The 16,232-nt window shown below is 32.7% G+C and overlaps 1 protein-coding gene across 2 annotated transcripts; it reads left to right on the forward strand.

Moving 5' to 3' along the window:
* Positions 1-6,416: 6,416 nt before the first annotated feature.
* On the forward strand, positions 6,417-15,662 carry LOC127126268 (protein cornichon homolog 1). Of its 2 annotated transcripts, none has more exons than XM_051055160.1 (5): positions 6,417-6,702; positions 6,819-7,000; positions 8,161-8,283; positions 14,293-14,388; positions 15,413-15,662. In XM_051055160.1, the coding sequence occupies exons 1-4, from the start codon at positions 6,625-6,627 to the stop codon at positions 14,336-14,338; spliced, it is 429 nt and encodes a 142-aa protein (XP_050911117.1). In that variant the 5' UTR covers positions 6,417-6,624; the 3' UTR covers positions 14,339-14,388; positions 15,413-15,662. The 2 variants fall into 2 exon arrangements, with proteins under 2 accessions (XP_050911117.1, XP_050911116.1); XM_051055159.1 differs by lacking the exon at positions 15,413-15,662 and adding an exon at positions 14,634-15,031 and having other exon boundaries at positions 6,418-6,702.
* The last annotated feature ends 570 nt before the right edge of the window (positions 15,663-16,232 follow it).

Genomic DNA, 16,232 nt, shown 5'->3' on the forward strand with positions numbered 1-16,232 from the left:
GAAAGTTTTGATATTTCTTCCATTCCTTCTTATACAACACAAGTGCCTACTTCATATGAAGAAGTTGATAGAGATGATGTACATGTTATTCGTAACGATCATCAAGAAGGCATATGGGAAAATTAACAAGTAAGTATTTTATATTTTTAATTCATGATTTATTGTATGTTATAATTTATAATGATGTTATTTTCTAACAACTATTATTATTTGATATTATAGGTGTTTAAAGTCAAGACACCAAGAGACAAGACACCAAGACAACAAGATAGTATTATTGGATGTAATGATGTGTACATTATAGGTTGTTTTGTATCATTTTGGTTTTGATGTAATATATAACTTTTGGTTCCTAATGGAATTATGTCATTGATGTAATAAAAATTTTGGTTCCTAATGAAATTGTGTCATTGATGTAATATAATTTTTGGTCTAATTCAATTCACAAATGGGCGTATTGTTATTTCTAGTCTGATACGATTAAAAAATATTCAGGTTTAAAATTTGGGAATACTGTAAAATTGAAAAATATATTAAAAAACACATAATATCACAATAGTTTTTAATTCAACCGTTGTTATAAGTAGAGCGTTATCCAAAATAATAAAACGCAAGAATGACGTTGTTGGGATTCGAACCCATGACCTATAAATTATTTCACAATAGTTGTTTTCTTTACCCGTTGTTATAAGTAGCGCGCTACCTAACTTATAACCATGACCACTCGACCATTGTGGAAACCAGCTTACATACAATCACACACTACCTAATATCAGATATGAAACCATCATTATATGTGTTTCACAACTGTCATTATATGTGTTTTCCGTAGTAGTGAATCAACTTTGATAAAGTTTTTGCACCAGTTGTTAGGATCGAAACAATCAGGTTAGTTATTCATTTAGCAAACATGAACAACTGGTATATGTGTCAGATGGATGTAAAATATGAATTTCTGAATGACCCTTAGATGAAGAAGTTCATGTAGCAAAACCATCCAGTTTTGTGAGGTAAGGCTAAGAGAGTGGAGTATATAGGTTGCATAAAGCCGTGTATGGACTTAAACAAGCTCCAAGAGCTTGAGATAAGAATATATGGCTTTATAGAGGAAAAGGAGTTTGTAAAGTACACAACTAAACATGGTTTATATGTTAGACGAAACAAGAGTGAACTACTCATACTTTGTCTCTATATAGATGACCTATTGATAACAGACAACTGCAAGAAAGAGATCGAAGACTTTAAATGTGCCTCAGTCAGTCTTGCCTATCAACCATAATGTATGTAAGTAAACCACACGTGTTACACAATAAGTACAAGCAAAAAAAGAAAAAAAGGTAGACTGAAAAACTTCTGAGATGCATCTCTAGTTTCTAGGAATCAAAATGTTGGAAAATTTCAGAGATATATCTCCAGAATTTTCTACAACTCTCTTAAGCATCAATGGCGCTAATGCAGTCCTCAAAATCAGCAAAAATAATGCATTGATCAATACAACTACCTACCAAACATGTTTCTCTTAATGTATAAAACATAAAACATGTATAACCTATGTATTTCATAACCTAAACATCAATTTATACAAATTTATACAAAAACTCAAAAACGTTTAAACAAATTGAAAACTTACAAATTGTGAGTTTAATTCAGTATTGAATGAGCTCTTTAATAGACTTGATGTTTGTAGTTCCTATTGGATTAACCCATTGGATTTTCTACATTTATAAAAACAAAAACATGAAGAAGTGTCCAAGTGTTCAAGATTGGTCTAGCTTGCTTAAGTTGTATAAGGGACACATGTTGAACGCGATGCTCCAGCATGTTGGTACGACATCTGGGTCTTGCTCAACAGGCACCAGATTGCTGCATTTTGAATGAATCTTTTGAGAAGATTTAGTTATATTTTATTTCTAATTGGCTTAGCAATATGATTAGGTATTTTGTTTGTTAGCTGGACGGGGATTAATTCAGATTTAAATGAAGATTTAAATTTGAATTTAAATTGAAACAAATCATATTTTGTTGGAGATATTTATGGAACAGATAATATCCAACAAAATATGCATTAATTCTAAACAAAATTAAATCTTAAATCCATGAAGAAAAGCCCATAATTATTATTCTATATAAGAATCTCAAAACCTACATTGGAAGCCGAGTAATACATTGAATATTTTAGAGTGTTATGGTTTATTTTGAGTCCTTGTTATTGTTGTATGTACACCATTGTGTTTCAATAACTTACCATAATTGGTTTATCTAGAGTTGAGTGAGAGTATTCAACATTGATTATTGAGTTGTAATCTCCAATCACTGAGCGTGTGATTGAGAAGAAAGTAAGTAGGTTCTCATGTTTAGGGGGAACCCTGAATAGAAAGTCATTAGGTAGTGTTAGAAAGAGGAATTGAACAACGTAGGGTTTGTTGTTGCTTGTAAAACTAATTGCACTAAACTACTAATATGAAAAAAATATTATTGGATTGTGGACTCAGCCCCCTAGACGTAGGTGTGGTTTCACCGAACTGGGTAAACATCTATCATGTTATTTATTTCTTTTCTGCTCCATTATCTAGTACTTGCTCTTGTAGTGTTTCTGGTTTAACTTGTCAGACCAATTGTCTAAGACATCGTGTTCGACATCTGTCCCTTGAGGAACGTAGTTTCATTGTTGACGAAAGAAGTTTTGAAGTTGGTTGGATGATTTTGAGATAATGTGAGTTGAGAGAGTTTGATGGAAGAAAGTGTTTTTTTAAGTGAGGAAAGAGAAAGGGTTTTAGCACGTTTTTAATTAAACAACATCCGGAGATGCATCCCCGTAATACCTTTTCACATTGACTTAGGGTCTGATTCAAAAACGTATTAACTTGGGGTGCGTCTAAAAATGCATCTCTTAATTCGGGAGGTATTATTGTATTTTCACGAGGTGTGTTAGTAAATCATAAGATGCATTAAGAAATCCTTTTTTCCACACTTTTCTCGATTTTTGATCGGGCCCGACCCATTTGTCCAACCCTAGGAGATACTATTGAAGGGAATTTATTATCGCACACTATGAGGTAGAAAAACACCCTATGGAAAACCCAAAATTCCCCTCAGATTTCGGAGATGCATCGCTGGACGCACCTTGTCTTAAGTTAAAATGTTAACTAATTCGGAGATGCATCTCTGAAATATTTTAAACACATCATATACATCCCTCTCTGAAAGGCACGTTTTACACGTTTATTATTCTAGAGATGCATCTCCGTTTAAGATTTACAGAGATGCATATCTTAAATAGTCAAAATAGTGCAAGTTAAGTTAGTTTTATGGTTACTCAGATGAAAATGATGATTTATAAATGTTAAGACCCATGTTATGTGATGAGCATTAAACTATACAATCGATATGAAAAAAATGACATATATAAATCCAGATGGTCAAAATAAGTCATTAGCTGATTCATAATGAAGTCGAAATATACAATATAGTCGAAATAAGTCAAAATAAGTTACAATCGGTAATAAATCCAAAGTACAAATACTATCACTACTGCATATAACAGACCAGAGCTCATCAGGCTCCTCGGCCTCTTCTTCCCCCGTCCTCCGACGTTGTCTCCGGTACATCAGTGCCTCTCGTGCCTCCGTCATAATGACATTTATGACCTCCCTCACCTCATAACCATCAGGAAATATACATCTGTCAATGATTTCCTGCACAATCTCAACAATGAAATGACATCTAAGAAGCGCATCATGAGTATGATCTAACTGTGCTTTCTCTTCCTCTAGTATCTCTTGATGAGTTAACCTTAGTGGATCTCCTGGAGCAACCTGCACCATAAACATATGTGACACCTTGAAGAACCACCTGATGTACCTATCGACATAGCTCCGGTCTCTCTCAGTTATGGTACTTCGTGCTTCCTCCAGTACCAGATGACTAAGATATTCATCAAACATGACATCCATATCTCTTTGTGTCATAGCATGAGGAGCAGATACAACAAGGTGTATGGGAATAGTCTGAGTGTATCCGAACTGCCGCATGACTCGCTCAGGCAGATGATGAAATGTCAAACTTGAACAACAAGCCAACCATCCAGAGTATAACATTATGTCGTCAAATGGATGCGTCTTACGGTGATCAACATAGCTGTTAAAATGCATATCCTCGACAACCAAACAATCAAGATACACTCGAAACGACTCTATCGCCTAGTTCCCTCTAGGCTGGGCAAAAGGTGAAGCACGTGAAATATCCTAAATATATGTCGGTACACATGACCAACTAGAAATGCGTATGAAGTGTTGGAGAATCCAAGCCTGAAAAGTGTTGGAACACAAACAAATCATCAGTAAGGACGTTGCGAAAATATAATGAAAATGACACACAAACACTAAACGACCAATAAATATTACCGTCAGCAGTGTAATGTTGTTTGACACCTGCTTCGTGTCCACCTATAGCCCTCTGATAACTTAGAGAACAAGTAGACCAAACAAACAACCCCTCAGTTGTACTCATGAATTCACTCGAAGTCCTTGAAGTATCATAGGTAGACAACATCCACATAAGTGGAACTCTTATCCATAAAAATGACAGTGTCAACCAAATATAACAAGTATGCTCGTATATCATACGCTCTATACAATCCCACATGCTCGTCATCACCTCTAGTCTGCTTTGCTCTAAGGAGCTCATATGTGTATACCTTTTTCAGGAATTCAAACCTAGCATGAGCCCCTATGGTTTTTTCCATCTCCATCAAGGAAGCCTCTGGTAAACTCCCAGATAGTCTACTATTAACTTGAGTGTCTCATCTTTGCTAATTCTCCCATGATCTAGAAGTTTCCCCCTAATTGAAAGATGCAACAAACACGACACATCGTCAAGTGTGATAGACATCTCACCAAGTGGTAGATGAAATGATGATGTATCAGTGTGCAATCTCTCCACATATACATTAAGCATCCTATTGTTGACCGTAACATAACCATTCTTGCATAAGTCCTTCATCCCAGATAGGGGCAAAGAAGCATAAAACCACTCGTCATTAGGTGAGGCAAGCCAATAATCTTTTGCCCATGATTAATGATTTTCAGCGGATCACGGTCCTGCAGAATAATAAATCTATGTAAGAAACTTGTAATATAATAATAAACATAATTTAAAAAGAATGAATCTAACTAATTTTACCTCTCTGTCATAGATACGTCTAGCAGTATGGTCCGGGTGAAAAGGCATCAATGAGAACTCTATAAGGCCTCTTCCAAATACTTAAGGTGACACTGGCTCATCAACCTCAGTAGCATGAGATGACACTAGCTCATCAGCTTCATCCGCATGATGTCCCTCTGATGCCTGGGGTGACACTAGTGCCTCAGGTACCTCTGATGACTCGGGTATCTCTGGCGCCTGAATAAGTGAAATATGTCGCCTACAGAAAGATTGAGGCAATGATGTGTCACTAAGTGACACCCATCTCCTATGAAAAGAAGAAGGTGGGGATATATGAGCCCCAGAAGTCGATGCATCCGCATGAACCAGGCTAGAGGGAACATGAGCCTCTAAAGCCTGACTATTTTCCCTCAGGACAGATCCATATTGTGTAATGCTCCAGTGCCTTAGTCTGTCGTCTCTATCAGCCATAATGCTTGTAAATAAATCCGACAAGTGTCACACAATTACTATAAACAACCCTACAAGCAAGAAAAGGAAAAAAAGGCAGACAAATTACGGAGATGCATCTTTGGTTTCTGGGAATCCAAAAGTTGTAAAATTTTAGAGATGCACCTCTGAAATTTCCTGCAACTTCCAGCTACATTAATGTCGGTAATGCAAACCACCAAACCCCAAAAAATAATGCATTCATCGTTATTTTTAACCATCAAACATGTTTCTCATTATGTATAAACTATCAATCATGCAAAAACTATCTATTTCTTAACCTAATCATCAATTTCTACTAATTTATATAAAAACTAAAAAAAGTTTATAAAAATAAAAGACTTATAAATTGTGAGTTTACTTCAGCGTTAAATGATCTCTTTAATGTACTTGATGTTGATGGAAGAAACTTTGAAGTAGACTGATTGATTTTGAGAGAATGTGAGTTGAGACAGTTTAAAAAATATTTAGAGTATTTTTTTAAAAGTGAGGAAGTAGAAAGATTCTAGGGTGTTTTAAAACGAATAGCGTCAGGAGATGCATCTCCATAATATATATATATATATATATATATATATATATATATATATATATATATATATATATATATATATATATATATATATATATATATATATGAATATGTATCTATATAATTTTTTAACATTAAATCAAAATTCTACTACGGGCGAAAATATATCTCAAAAAATTAAAAATATTTATATATTTAAGTAGATTAACATATGGTGCATTAAGAAAAACCTATGAAAACATACTCGTGTTGGCATTCTTTTTGAAAAAAAATGTCTGTCTTATTTTGATAATCATTTCCCATAGCAGGTTCACCAACTCACTCATGTCCATTATTCAAACAACTCAGCCATTGATTGTCAACTTCAGCTCTCTCAAATTTCACCACTTAACGCTACTCTCTTCTTCCTATTCCTGCATATATCCGCTTCTCACTAATCAATGCCTTTCGATTTGTTCTTCTGGCTTCTCATTTGTTTCCCTTTCAATGTTGCCCTTTTGGCCTCAGCTTTCTACCAGGTTTTTCACTTTTTTTTTCAATTTCCTCCTCATTCAATACAAAAAGAGGATTTTTTTCTTAATACTGATTCTTAATTTAACTTCAATCTATGTTTTCCCCCTTTTTGGGTTTCTAGGTTTTGATGTTATCTGACTTAGAAGCTGATTATATAAACCCTTATGATGCTTCATCTCGGATCAATTACTATGTGGTTCCTGAGTTTATTGCTCAAGGATTATTCTGCGCTCTCTTTCTCTTCACCGGTCACTGGTTCATGTTTCTTCTCATGCTTCCACTTGCTTCCTACCATGGAATGCTGTAAGTACAATTTTTGAACACAAACTTAATAATGTGTTGTGGTGCTGTTATATATGCTTTATATGTATATTTGTTTAGGTTAAGTTTTTTTGGTCATGTTTGGATTAGCTTCTAAAATTGTTGGTTAAAATAAGTTGAAAAAGTAGTTATAATGGAGAAGTTTTATCACCTTTTAGATTGACTCATAGTTACTGATATAAGTGACATGTCGTTCCAGAGTATGGTTCAGGGGTTGTACTTTGTAAACCCAAAGGTCTACTAATAGAAAGATACTGCAGACGCATTGCAGTTAGAGGAGTAGGCACAATTGGCCGAACTCCATGATCGAACATCGTGTGTTCTTTGTATGTGTTTTCTTTAATATCTTTTTACTTTTGAACTAGATTGCTTGTTTAACATGACTGGAAATATTGAGATTTGAGGCGTCGAAGCTAGTTTTAAAAGTGTGGATAAAGCATGTCAAAGAGATTCAATTTTAGTACTCTCCCAGCTCCAATCCAAAGAATCTCAGTACTACTTAAGCTAAGGCTCACGGGTTGCTAGTGCAAGATTTTGTTTTGAAAATTGTAAATGTGAACCTAACAAGTTTGAGATTTTTTGTTTTTTTATCTTGCATAAATTACAAGCCTGAGTCTACGTTGTTTTATCTTCTCTTTATTTCAATCAGGATCTATTGAAACTTCGTTCTCTCTTTATTTCCATCCAGGTCTATTGAAACTTCGTTCTTGCAGATAATACATTTTAATTATTTTCTTCTCTTAAAATGTTGGATTATTTATGTCAGTTAGATGAAATTTTATAAACTCTTTTTTTGGTTATGCCAAGGTTTCTCTCCCAATTATTTGGTCTTACTATACATTTGAGCTTTTGATTTGTATATACCTTATATCCTGGATATTGAACGTGCCAACAAAATGACTTATGGTGCATGCAAGATAACATAGCTAGTTTCATGATTGAATAGTATTAGTATCTGATTTATGTTCTGTATCTATAATTACTACCAATACAATTTAGGGACATTAAAATATTGAGAAGTAAATTACAATGATGTGAAAAAGAGTTAGTTAATGGATTACACAGCACATATTTTGTTCAGTGCTTATATAAAATTGTATGTTCTCAAGTCAATATATTATTGTTCCATTTCAATGAATCAGGTATGTTAAGCGGCAGCATCTCCTTGATGTTACTGAAGTGTTTAGGGTACTCAATGCTGAGAAGAAATTTCGGATAGCCAAACTTGCTTTTTACCTAATAATGGTTATTATAACTATCTTCAGGTTTGTCCTTAAAATAGCATACACTTGTGTGCTGTGTTTTGGGTTTACATTATTACTGCTTAACTTCGTGTCCATTTATTATTATAATGTAGGCACATCATTAGGATTCATACTGCAAGAAGCATATTATTTTATACCAAGTTTTTGACTTTTGCTATAGTATTACACAATTTCTTTTGGGTGAAAAGTTTACTGATATACATGGCAATTAGAATCATGTTCTTAATCATAAAAACATGATTTTGCTTTCCCTGGACGATTAATATTTAAGAGTCCACACATAATCAGATTTTGGTGAAATCAGGCGGAATCACAGCTGTTAATCAGATTATTTGTGTAGTTTCTGCGATTCTGGGTGGGGTGCTGTAAGGAAGGACAGCCTCTCTGTCTACAGCCTTGCACTAGGATTAGAGAAGAGGACCTGTTTTCTGAATGTGGGTCATAAGGAAACCTGTTCTAGTGTGTGGGACAAAATAAAACCCATTTAGAAAATAGGATTATGGTTAAAAAAATATGCCTATTAATTTCTACTTCTTTCCCTAAATATATGACCCTCTTGATATTTTTCTTTTGTCCCTTTTTATAAGAGCATATCAAATTTTCAACTACATTAATTATTTATTTACCAACATTTCCCTAATTATCTCTCCTGAAGGGTACACAAGTAAAATAATAACAATTGCAAAATAATATCAATTGGTTAAAGATATAATTTGAAAAAAGTTTATATAGAGTAACACCGGTCACCTTAAAAGCCGTTTTTTTTAGGGATAAGTTAGGTCAAACATTAATTTTAAAGAGCCTATCAATCGGGTCATAGGCTACCCACTGTTTATCCCACCAAGCCCAATGTTAGAGCTTATCACGAAGCTTCGTTTGAGAAAATTCCAAGTTCCGCATTGTTTAAAGATAGAGTCTAAAAAGAGTTTATACATGGTGACACCCCTCCCTTTACAAGCCATTTAGAGACGAATGTAGTAACTATTATTATGAGTATAAGTTTAAAACAGTGGCGAAAGCTTTTCATTTCTGCGACTCTTTCCAGTTCATCGTTCATTTTCTTCTCCCTCTCCCTCGTTTGTTTTCTCCAATTCTTCATCTGTTTCATTCGTACTCTTCTTTTGACCAGTTCTCTTCTGTGCCCGGGTTCTTCTCTGTTTTATTCCGTCTTTGTTAACCATATGGCTTCAAATTCAATGCTGCTACTTGATCGGAAAAATAGCAAGTGTATTATTTTGCCGATGTAGTAATGATAGGGAATTTTTCCAAATATCGATCTCAAGGACGGCATAGTAATATCTAGTTTAAATTGTAATTCAATTAAACAAAAACTGAAGTTTTGGTTTGGCTTGGAATAAATCCTTACAATAATAAAAATAAGCTGAATGTAAAATTTGGCTTTTTTCACAAATATGAGTATTATGCTAGTGTAAGGTGTGATTCTTCCCTGTAATAATCTTGAATTTAGATCTCCTCAACAAGTTCATACATTCAATTACCAGATCTTAGGTTTGTTTCCTCCTAAAACCTTAGAGGGAAACCTTTGGTCATTCATCCTAGTATCTAATTCCTTAGAGAATTATGATGAAACCAAACCTTTGTTTTATCAAGATTTACCCGGTAACTATAGGGTATTCCTAGTCCTAGGTGATATCTACTATAGTTTAATCGTGCAAAAACCTTAACAATTGCGGTCCAGCTAATTGTTAACCGTAGAACAATCCTTATTTGTCCGATAAAGAAAACATTAAAAATATTACACAATTGAATTGAATAACAAAACATGAAATTGAGGAAATTAGGAATTGGACATCCCCTAGCATTGCGGGTTTAGCTGCTCATAATATTCAAAGAAAATACAATATAAAAATTAGACATTACAAGATAATTGAATTACTTTGATCTTCAATCGCCGCGATTGTTCTTGAAGAATCTCCGTTCTCCGAATCCCTTAAAAGCACCAATCTTAATCGTAGAGTTCTTTTGTCGTCAAAAAAAAGGTCCCTTTCTCTTCTCCAAAAAGTAGTATAAATAGTCACCGATCGCTTAACAGCTGTAGCAAATACCCAAAATATCCTCCGGAATTATAAAATATAAAAATCCAAGAAAATCAGAAGATGCAGTGTCCAAGCCAACACGGGCCATGTCAGGCAACACGGCCACCCGTGTCAGCCTCTTGTTTCTCTTCTCAAACTTCAATTTCAACCTTCTCCTGACATGGGCCGTGTCAGGTGACACGGGTGGCCGTGTCAGAACCACTGTATCCTTCAAAAATGCTTTTCTGCGAGTCTGGAACACCCGATTTCCTTGCACGAGTCCTTTGGGATTTTTGCTTGAATCTGAAAACATATAGAACTACCAAGAAAACGCAATAAAAAGACATAAACTATTAATAACAACAAAGCGAGAATGAAAATGCGAAAAGTAAACTTAACTTGAAAAACAATAAAAAGATGAAACAAATGTTACCGATTTCGCGGATTCATGCCGAATAAGTGACAGAAAACTAGTAGAATTGGTGACCGATCACTACTGCTGGGGGATCTGTTGCTACTTCCCCAGTTCCTAGTTATAACAACAAAGCCTAAGAATGCTCATGAAATTCGAGGTGATGTTGCTTAGGAGTATGAAGTTTCAGTGGATGAAAGTGCATTTAAACTGGAGCTTAAAGCAATCACTAATGAAGATGATAGCTTAGAGTTTACTGAAAAAATGAAAAGCAGTTAAATGGAGGGTTGACAGCTCCAAAAATTGTTTTAAGAGGAGATTTAGCTAACAAACCATCACCAATAACATGTTTAAGAAGGAATTGAAAGAGGATGCATTGAGAGATATTGTGAATGATCTTGTTTTTTTCCGTGGAAAATGCAAAATTTCCAAGAAGCAATTTGGAAGACCTCCCAAGCAGATAAAACTTGGTGACATTTCATCCGATGATGAGATTAAACTTGGTGATGTTTCATTGGATGATGAGTGGATTTTGGAAGGAAGTTGAGCGAATCAAGATTTATTAAATTATTATGATTTTTAATTTGAGGATTACATGCTCATTTCTTGGTGTTTTTTTTACTATCTTTAGCTGTTTTTTTACTTATGAAGCTGAGTTATGAGTTAATTTAGGGCTGTTTGTTTTGGGGGTGGTTCGTCTCCACTGAAATTAAATTTCAGTTGAAATCTCAGCCCTCTCTTTTACCAAAAATTTGAAATTAAATCAATTTAAAAAATATTGGATGGTCACTATTTTCACTAGAGACAAATCTGACCCGTTTGTTTTAGCTTTAAAAAAATAGATTTTTTTTTTTATATTTTGAAAAATGAATTTTATAAAACTGTTTATCAAAACATTACAACTTTTTTTATATTGAAAGACTAATTTTGACATCCTATAATATAAACATACATTATTAAAGATCAAAACATAGTCGAAATTGCATGTTTTTTATAAAGTTGTATCTCAAAAATGAGTTTTATGAAAAACTATTTGAAATAGCTTTAAAATTAATTGTTTTTTAAAAATTTTGATATCCAAAAAAAGTTCCATTAAAATGATGAAATATATAAAATAACATTTTAAGAATAACTATTCAAACCAAATTTTTATTTGAATCTTTTATGTAAAATTTCTTTGTAAATTTTTTTTACACTATTATATATCACTATAAAAATCATTTTTTAAAAAAGCCAAAACAAACTGGCATTTATTGACTTGTGCTAATAAATTTAAGTTTAGTTAAATATTTGAAGTATGGTTCAAAGGACTTCTTTTTCTTGTGCTATATATATATATATATATATATATATATATATATATATATATATATATATATATATATATATATATATATATATATATATATATATATATATATATATATATTTTGTACAATCTTACTATTCGTGTTACAATTACAGATTTTACAATTTTACTCCCCTTTCCGATTATGCGTAAAAAAATCTTGTTTTTCACGACCTTGATGGTGTAAATTATTGCATTTTATTTGGTGTAAATTAAACATATTAAACAAATTTGAAGATCTTGTCAATTAAAGTTGATGTAATCGTTTTTATTGTGTTAGTTAAATATAAATAAAAAGCATCCCTTGATCCTTCATACTTATTCTACTCCATTCCAATACTTTCATCTCACATTTCCGAGCATGCTTTAGATGATGCACGCACTCACTCACCTTTTGGTTTTCTTCAAAGTTACACTCGCCTTCTCGACAAAATGATTTGTAACTTTACAAAAATATGGGTTTTGAAGATTATAGGATTGCAATAATTTATAACTTATGCCCAAACTGCATTATAGGATTTTTTTGGACAGAACTGCATTATAGGATTAGTTACTAGATTTCTAGTCTGTATATAGTAAGTAATATCTTGTAATCTATGTGGGAGTGGGAATTTATCCATGATTAAATAAAAAGTTGCCTGGTAAGTGGTAGTGGATTTCGAGTGCACTTCATAAATGACAGTAATTTTTTGTAGTAATGAATTGAAATTTGCTTTTAATGTTTACCCCCCACGGTTATTTATATCACTAAGAATCAGCAGATCTTCCACCTTGCCATATTTTATGTGTATATCTTGATATCTGGTTCATAGTGATTGGGGAAGTGATGGCCTAGGCCTCATTGATTGTTTAACTATAGTAGGGTTTAAGTTTAACTAATACGTGGTTTAGAATATATGGAAAATATCTTATTCTATTAAGTTGTAAGTTAGAGTAATTTACAATGTTTTGGACTATATCTTAGGATTGGTTTTCATTTGTTTTTTATATTTCATCATTTGTTTCCGTATTTTAATTAGAAATAAAAGAGTCTGGTATTAGTATACAAAATGCTAGTGCTTAGTCTTTTCTATTTTGTATATGTTATGACCCTACATCGACAAGAGGTATGATCGCCCTTTAGCTAGTATTTGAGGTTAAGTTAAGCTTAGAACTCAAGCTTTAAGAGTAAAAGCCATAATCACAATTCGAAGTCTTTGTTCTTTCTCTTTCCTTATCTAAATTTGTAACTTAAACAGCTTGATTCAGGGGGAGTTAATATGTTCTGGTGAATTGCTTTTATTCATACACCAAATTTAGTCTGTATGATGCAAAGTAGTTTCCCGCATGTAGGACTGTTTTAAACAAAAATCCTTGGAAAAGAGCTAATCTGTGACGAGCAGTTCATGATATGAGTTTCTGAACTATTCGTCACAATTTGGTTCTTTTCGATGTGAGGTTCAAATCGCTTTGTTTTTTTTAACAGTCCTACTATTCCGTTAGTTTTTAGGTTTGTTTACAGCCATAATGTCAGTTAATAATAGCAATTTGGTACAGTCCAGTTCATAAAGAATCAGTTTGGTTCGAAAATGGAGTAAAATCCACATTTTAGTTAAGGTAATTCTGGTTCAGTTTGGAAACACAACCTGTGCACCAAATCTTTATACCAGTCTGGCCTGGGACAAACCATTGACAGTTCAGTTTTATCAAAATTATTATACGGTTCAGTGCTGTTCAGTTTGGTTTTCCTTGAACGAAATCATAAACCATCCCAGTCGCGTGTGTACTAGTCATTAATGAAAACCCTCTAAGTAGATACAGTACAGGCTCAAATAGTGTGTACTAATTTTGCCATTATTAAGAGATTGAAATGAGATTTGTTATGGTGGTCTATTCTGTTTCTTATGCCAAACTCTTCCCTACACCAAAAAATCGTCAACACTTGTCATCACGAGGCAGTGTTGCAGACTTACAGTTGATTCTTGATGGGGATGAACCTGAACTAGATTTCTGGGGGAATTGCATGATCGTGTGTGCTAAACTGCTAATGCCTTATGATATGGGAATGAGAGCATTTTGAAATAATCAAAATATTGAATGTTATAATTTTACACTGCTAACTGGCGAATCTTGAATTTAAATCTTGAATTTAAGTAACATTTTTCATGACTTGCTATTTATCATTCTCTCAAAGGTCCTGAAGGTTAACCTCTCAACCAACTTTCCATTTGCAGGCTTGTATTACTCGCCGTCTTCTATTTAGATATGGACGATGAATGACACAGAGAACCTTTGAATACCTGCTACTTGTGCAGTATGACAATCTACGTGTAAGTTGCTCAATGATTTCCCCTTCTATATTCTATTTTGTAGGAATCTGTGATTTTATTTTGTGGTTCTATACTATCAGATTTAACCAAAGTGGATTATTTCTTAAAAATGTTATAATTTGCTGGAAAAAAGAAACACCTTGTGAATATTTTTGCATGAACTGTAGTATTAAAAGGGTAGTTTCTAATTGTTTATTACCATAATGCTTTCAATTCCAATCAAGGTGTTTGTTTTCCTTTTTCAGTGTAAAGAGCTAATCTTTCATTTCTAGCATGATTATAAAAGCTTACCAGTTCCAAGTTAAATGGCGTGAACTCTGCATGTTGTTTTTGTTTACAAGGAGAGTTGTAGAATTTGTGAGGAATTTTAAGTGTCACGAAATAGGGATTCATCTTCATGATCAAGTAGTTCCTGAAGAAACTTTGTTGGCGCTTGAGCTAGTACATGTTTATTTGGATTTTATTTGGACATAAGCAATTGAACAAGTTGTATTAAAGAACAGAAACACGTCTTGTAATAGAAATGAAAACCCTATACTTTTTAATGTAACATAGGGTGTATCATTTTAAGTAACATTTTTTATTTACAACCCTATAACTGTATCATTTGGCGTTCCTTTAAATTTCATTCCTACTTTTCCTAGGTTTAATATGCCTATTTTGATTTTTTTATGCCAATAAAGATGTTTTACTGATGGATTCTTTGCATTGAGAAGTGTGGTTTGAAGTTAGGGGAATATTATAGTCATAAGACGATTGAAACTGCAAAAGCAATGAGAGGTTCGACTCTGACATTATGGTTGTGGTAGTATCAATGCCGTCAAGTGTTGCGATGTAATTCATGTTTAGATAATCTGTCTAACAAATACTTTTAAGTAGTTTGTTAGAAATTACAATTGTCTAACTTAATTTTGGTTAGTTGCATAACTTGGTTGAGACATGGAAGACAGAAGCAAATTGAAAAAGGATTTCCTTTTTTAAAGGAATAAGTAAACAATGACAAATTAGAACTTGAATATTGCAGAATTAAGGTGCAATTGGTTGATATTCTAACAAAGCTATTAAAGAAAGTTTGATGATTTGAAGAAGCTTATAAGAATGAGAAGATGGTGTGTTGAGTTGTAGTTCATCTTTAGATAAATTATTTAACAAATATGACATCTACTTAATTAGAAGTTACAATTGGTTATTTTGATGATTAATTTAGTTTTGATATTGCTGAACAAGTTGTGTTTGTTGTGAGTTGGTTGAGACATTTTCTATATAACTGATTTGTCCATAATTATTTAAGGGTTATACATATTAAAAAAATCTATAAATAAAAAATTTATGTTGAAAATAAATATAATAAAAATAAAGTATAAATAATAAAATTAATGCACAGTTTTTAATTTTAATATTTTTTTTACATTCAACTCTTAATGTGACACAAATTAATATTGTTTATTATTAGTTTAAATAGTCTTTTGATCCATGTAAGTTGACGTGTTTTTGATTTTCGTCCCTGTATCTTTTCATTTTTCCTTGAAATAATCCTTAAATGTTAAAATTTAGTCCTTAAAGTTAAAATCCATAGGAAAAACTAAAGAAAAATCCGCAGGAAACTTGCGAGTTTTCTTATGGATTTTAATTTTAGAGACTAAAAACAAATGAAATTCAATATATATATATATATATATATATATATATATATATATATATGAAAAACAAAAACACATCAAAAGACTATTTAAGTTTTTATTATTTAATACCATCCATTCCATTTGACAAAAAGAAGTTAAATTTAGAAGAGCATATTAGACTAAATTATATAATTTATTAAGGACACATTATTGATTTGTTAT

This window comes from Lathyrus oleraceus, chromosome 3, assembly GCF_024323335.1.
Source record: "Lathyrus oleraceus cultivar Zhongwan6 chromosome 3, CAAS_Psat_ZW6_1.0, whole genome shotgun sequence".
Taxonomy (NCBI): Eukaryota; Viridiplantae; Streptophyta; class Magnoliopsida; order Fabales; family Fabaceae; genus Lathyrus; species Lathyrus oleraceus.

Excerpts from the sequence above, each read along its gene's own strand:
- LOC127126268 (XM_051055160.1), top strand. The coding sequence starts at position 6,625 with ATGCCTTTCGATTTGTTCTTCTGGCTTCTCATTTGTTTCCCTTTCAAT. Across the intron at positions 6,703-6,818 it reads TGGCCTCAGCTTTCTACCAG|GTTTTGATGTTATCTGACTT; the intron begins GTTTTTCACTTT and ends TTGGGTTTCTAG. Across the intron at positions 7,001-8,160 it reads GCTTCCTACCATGGAATGCT|GTATGTTAAGCGGCAGCATC; the intron begins GTAAGTACAATT and ends TCAATGAATCAG.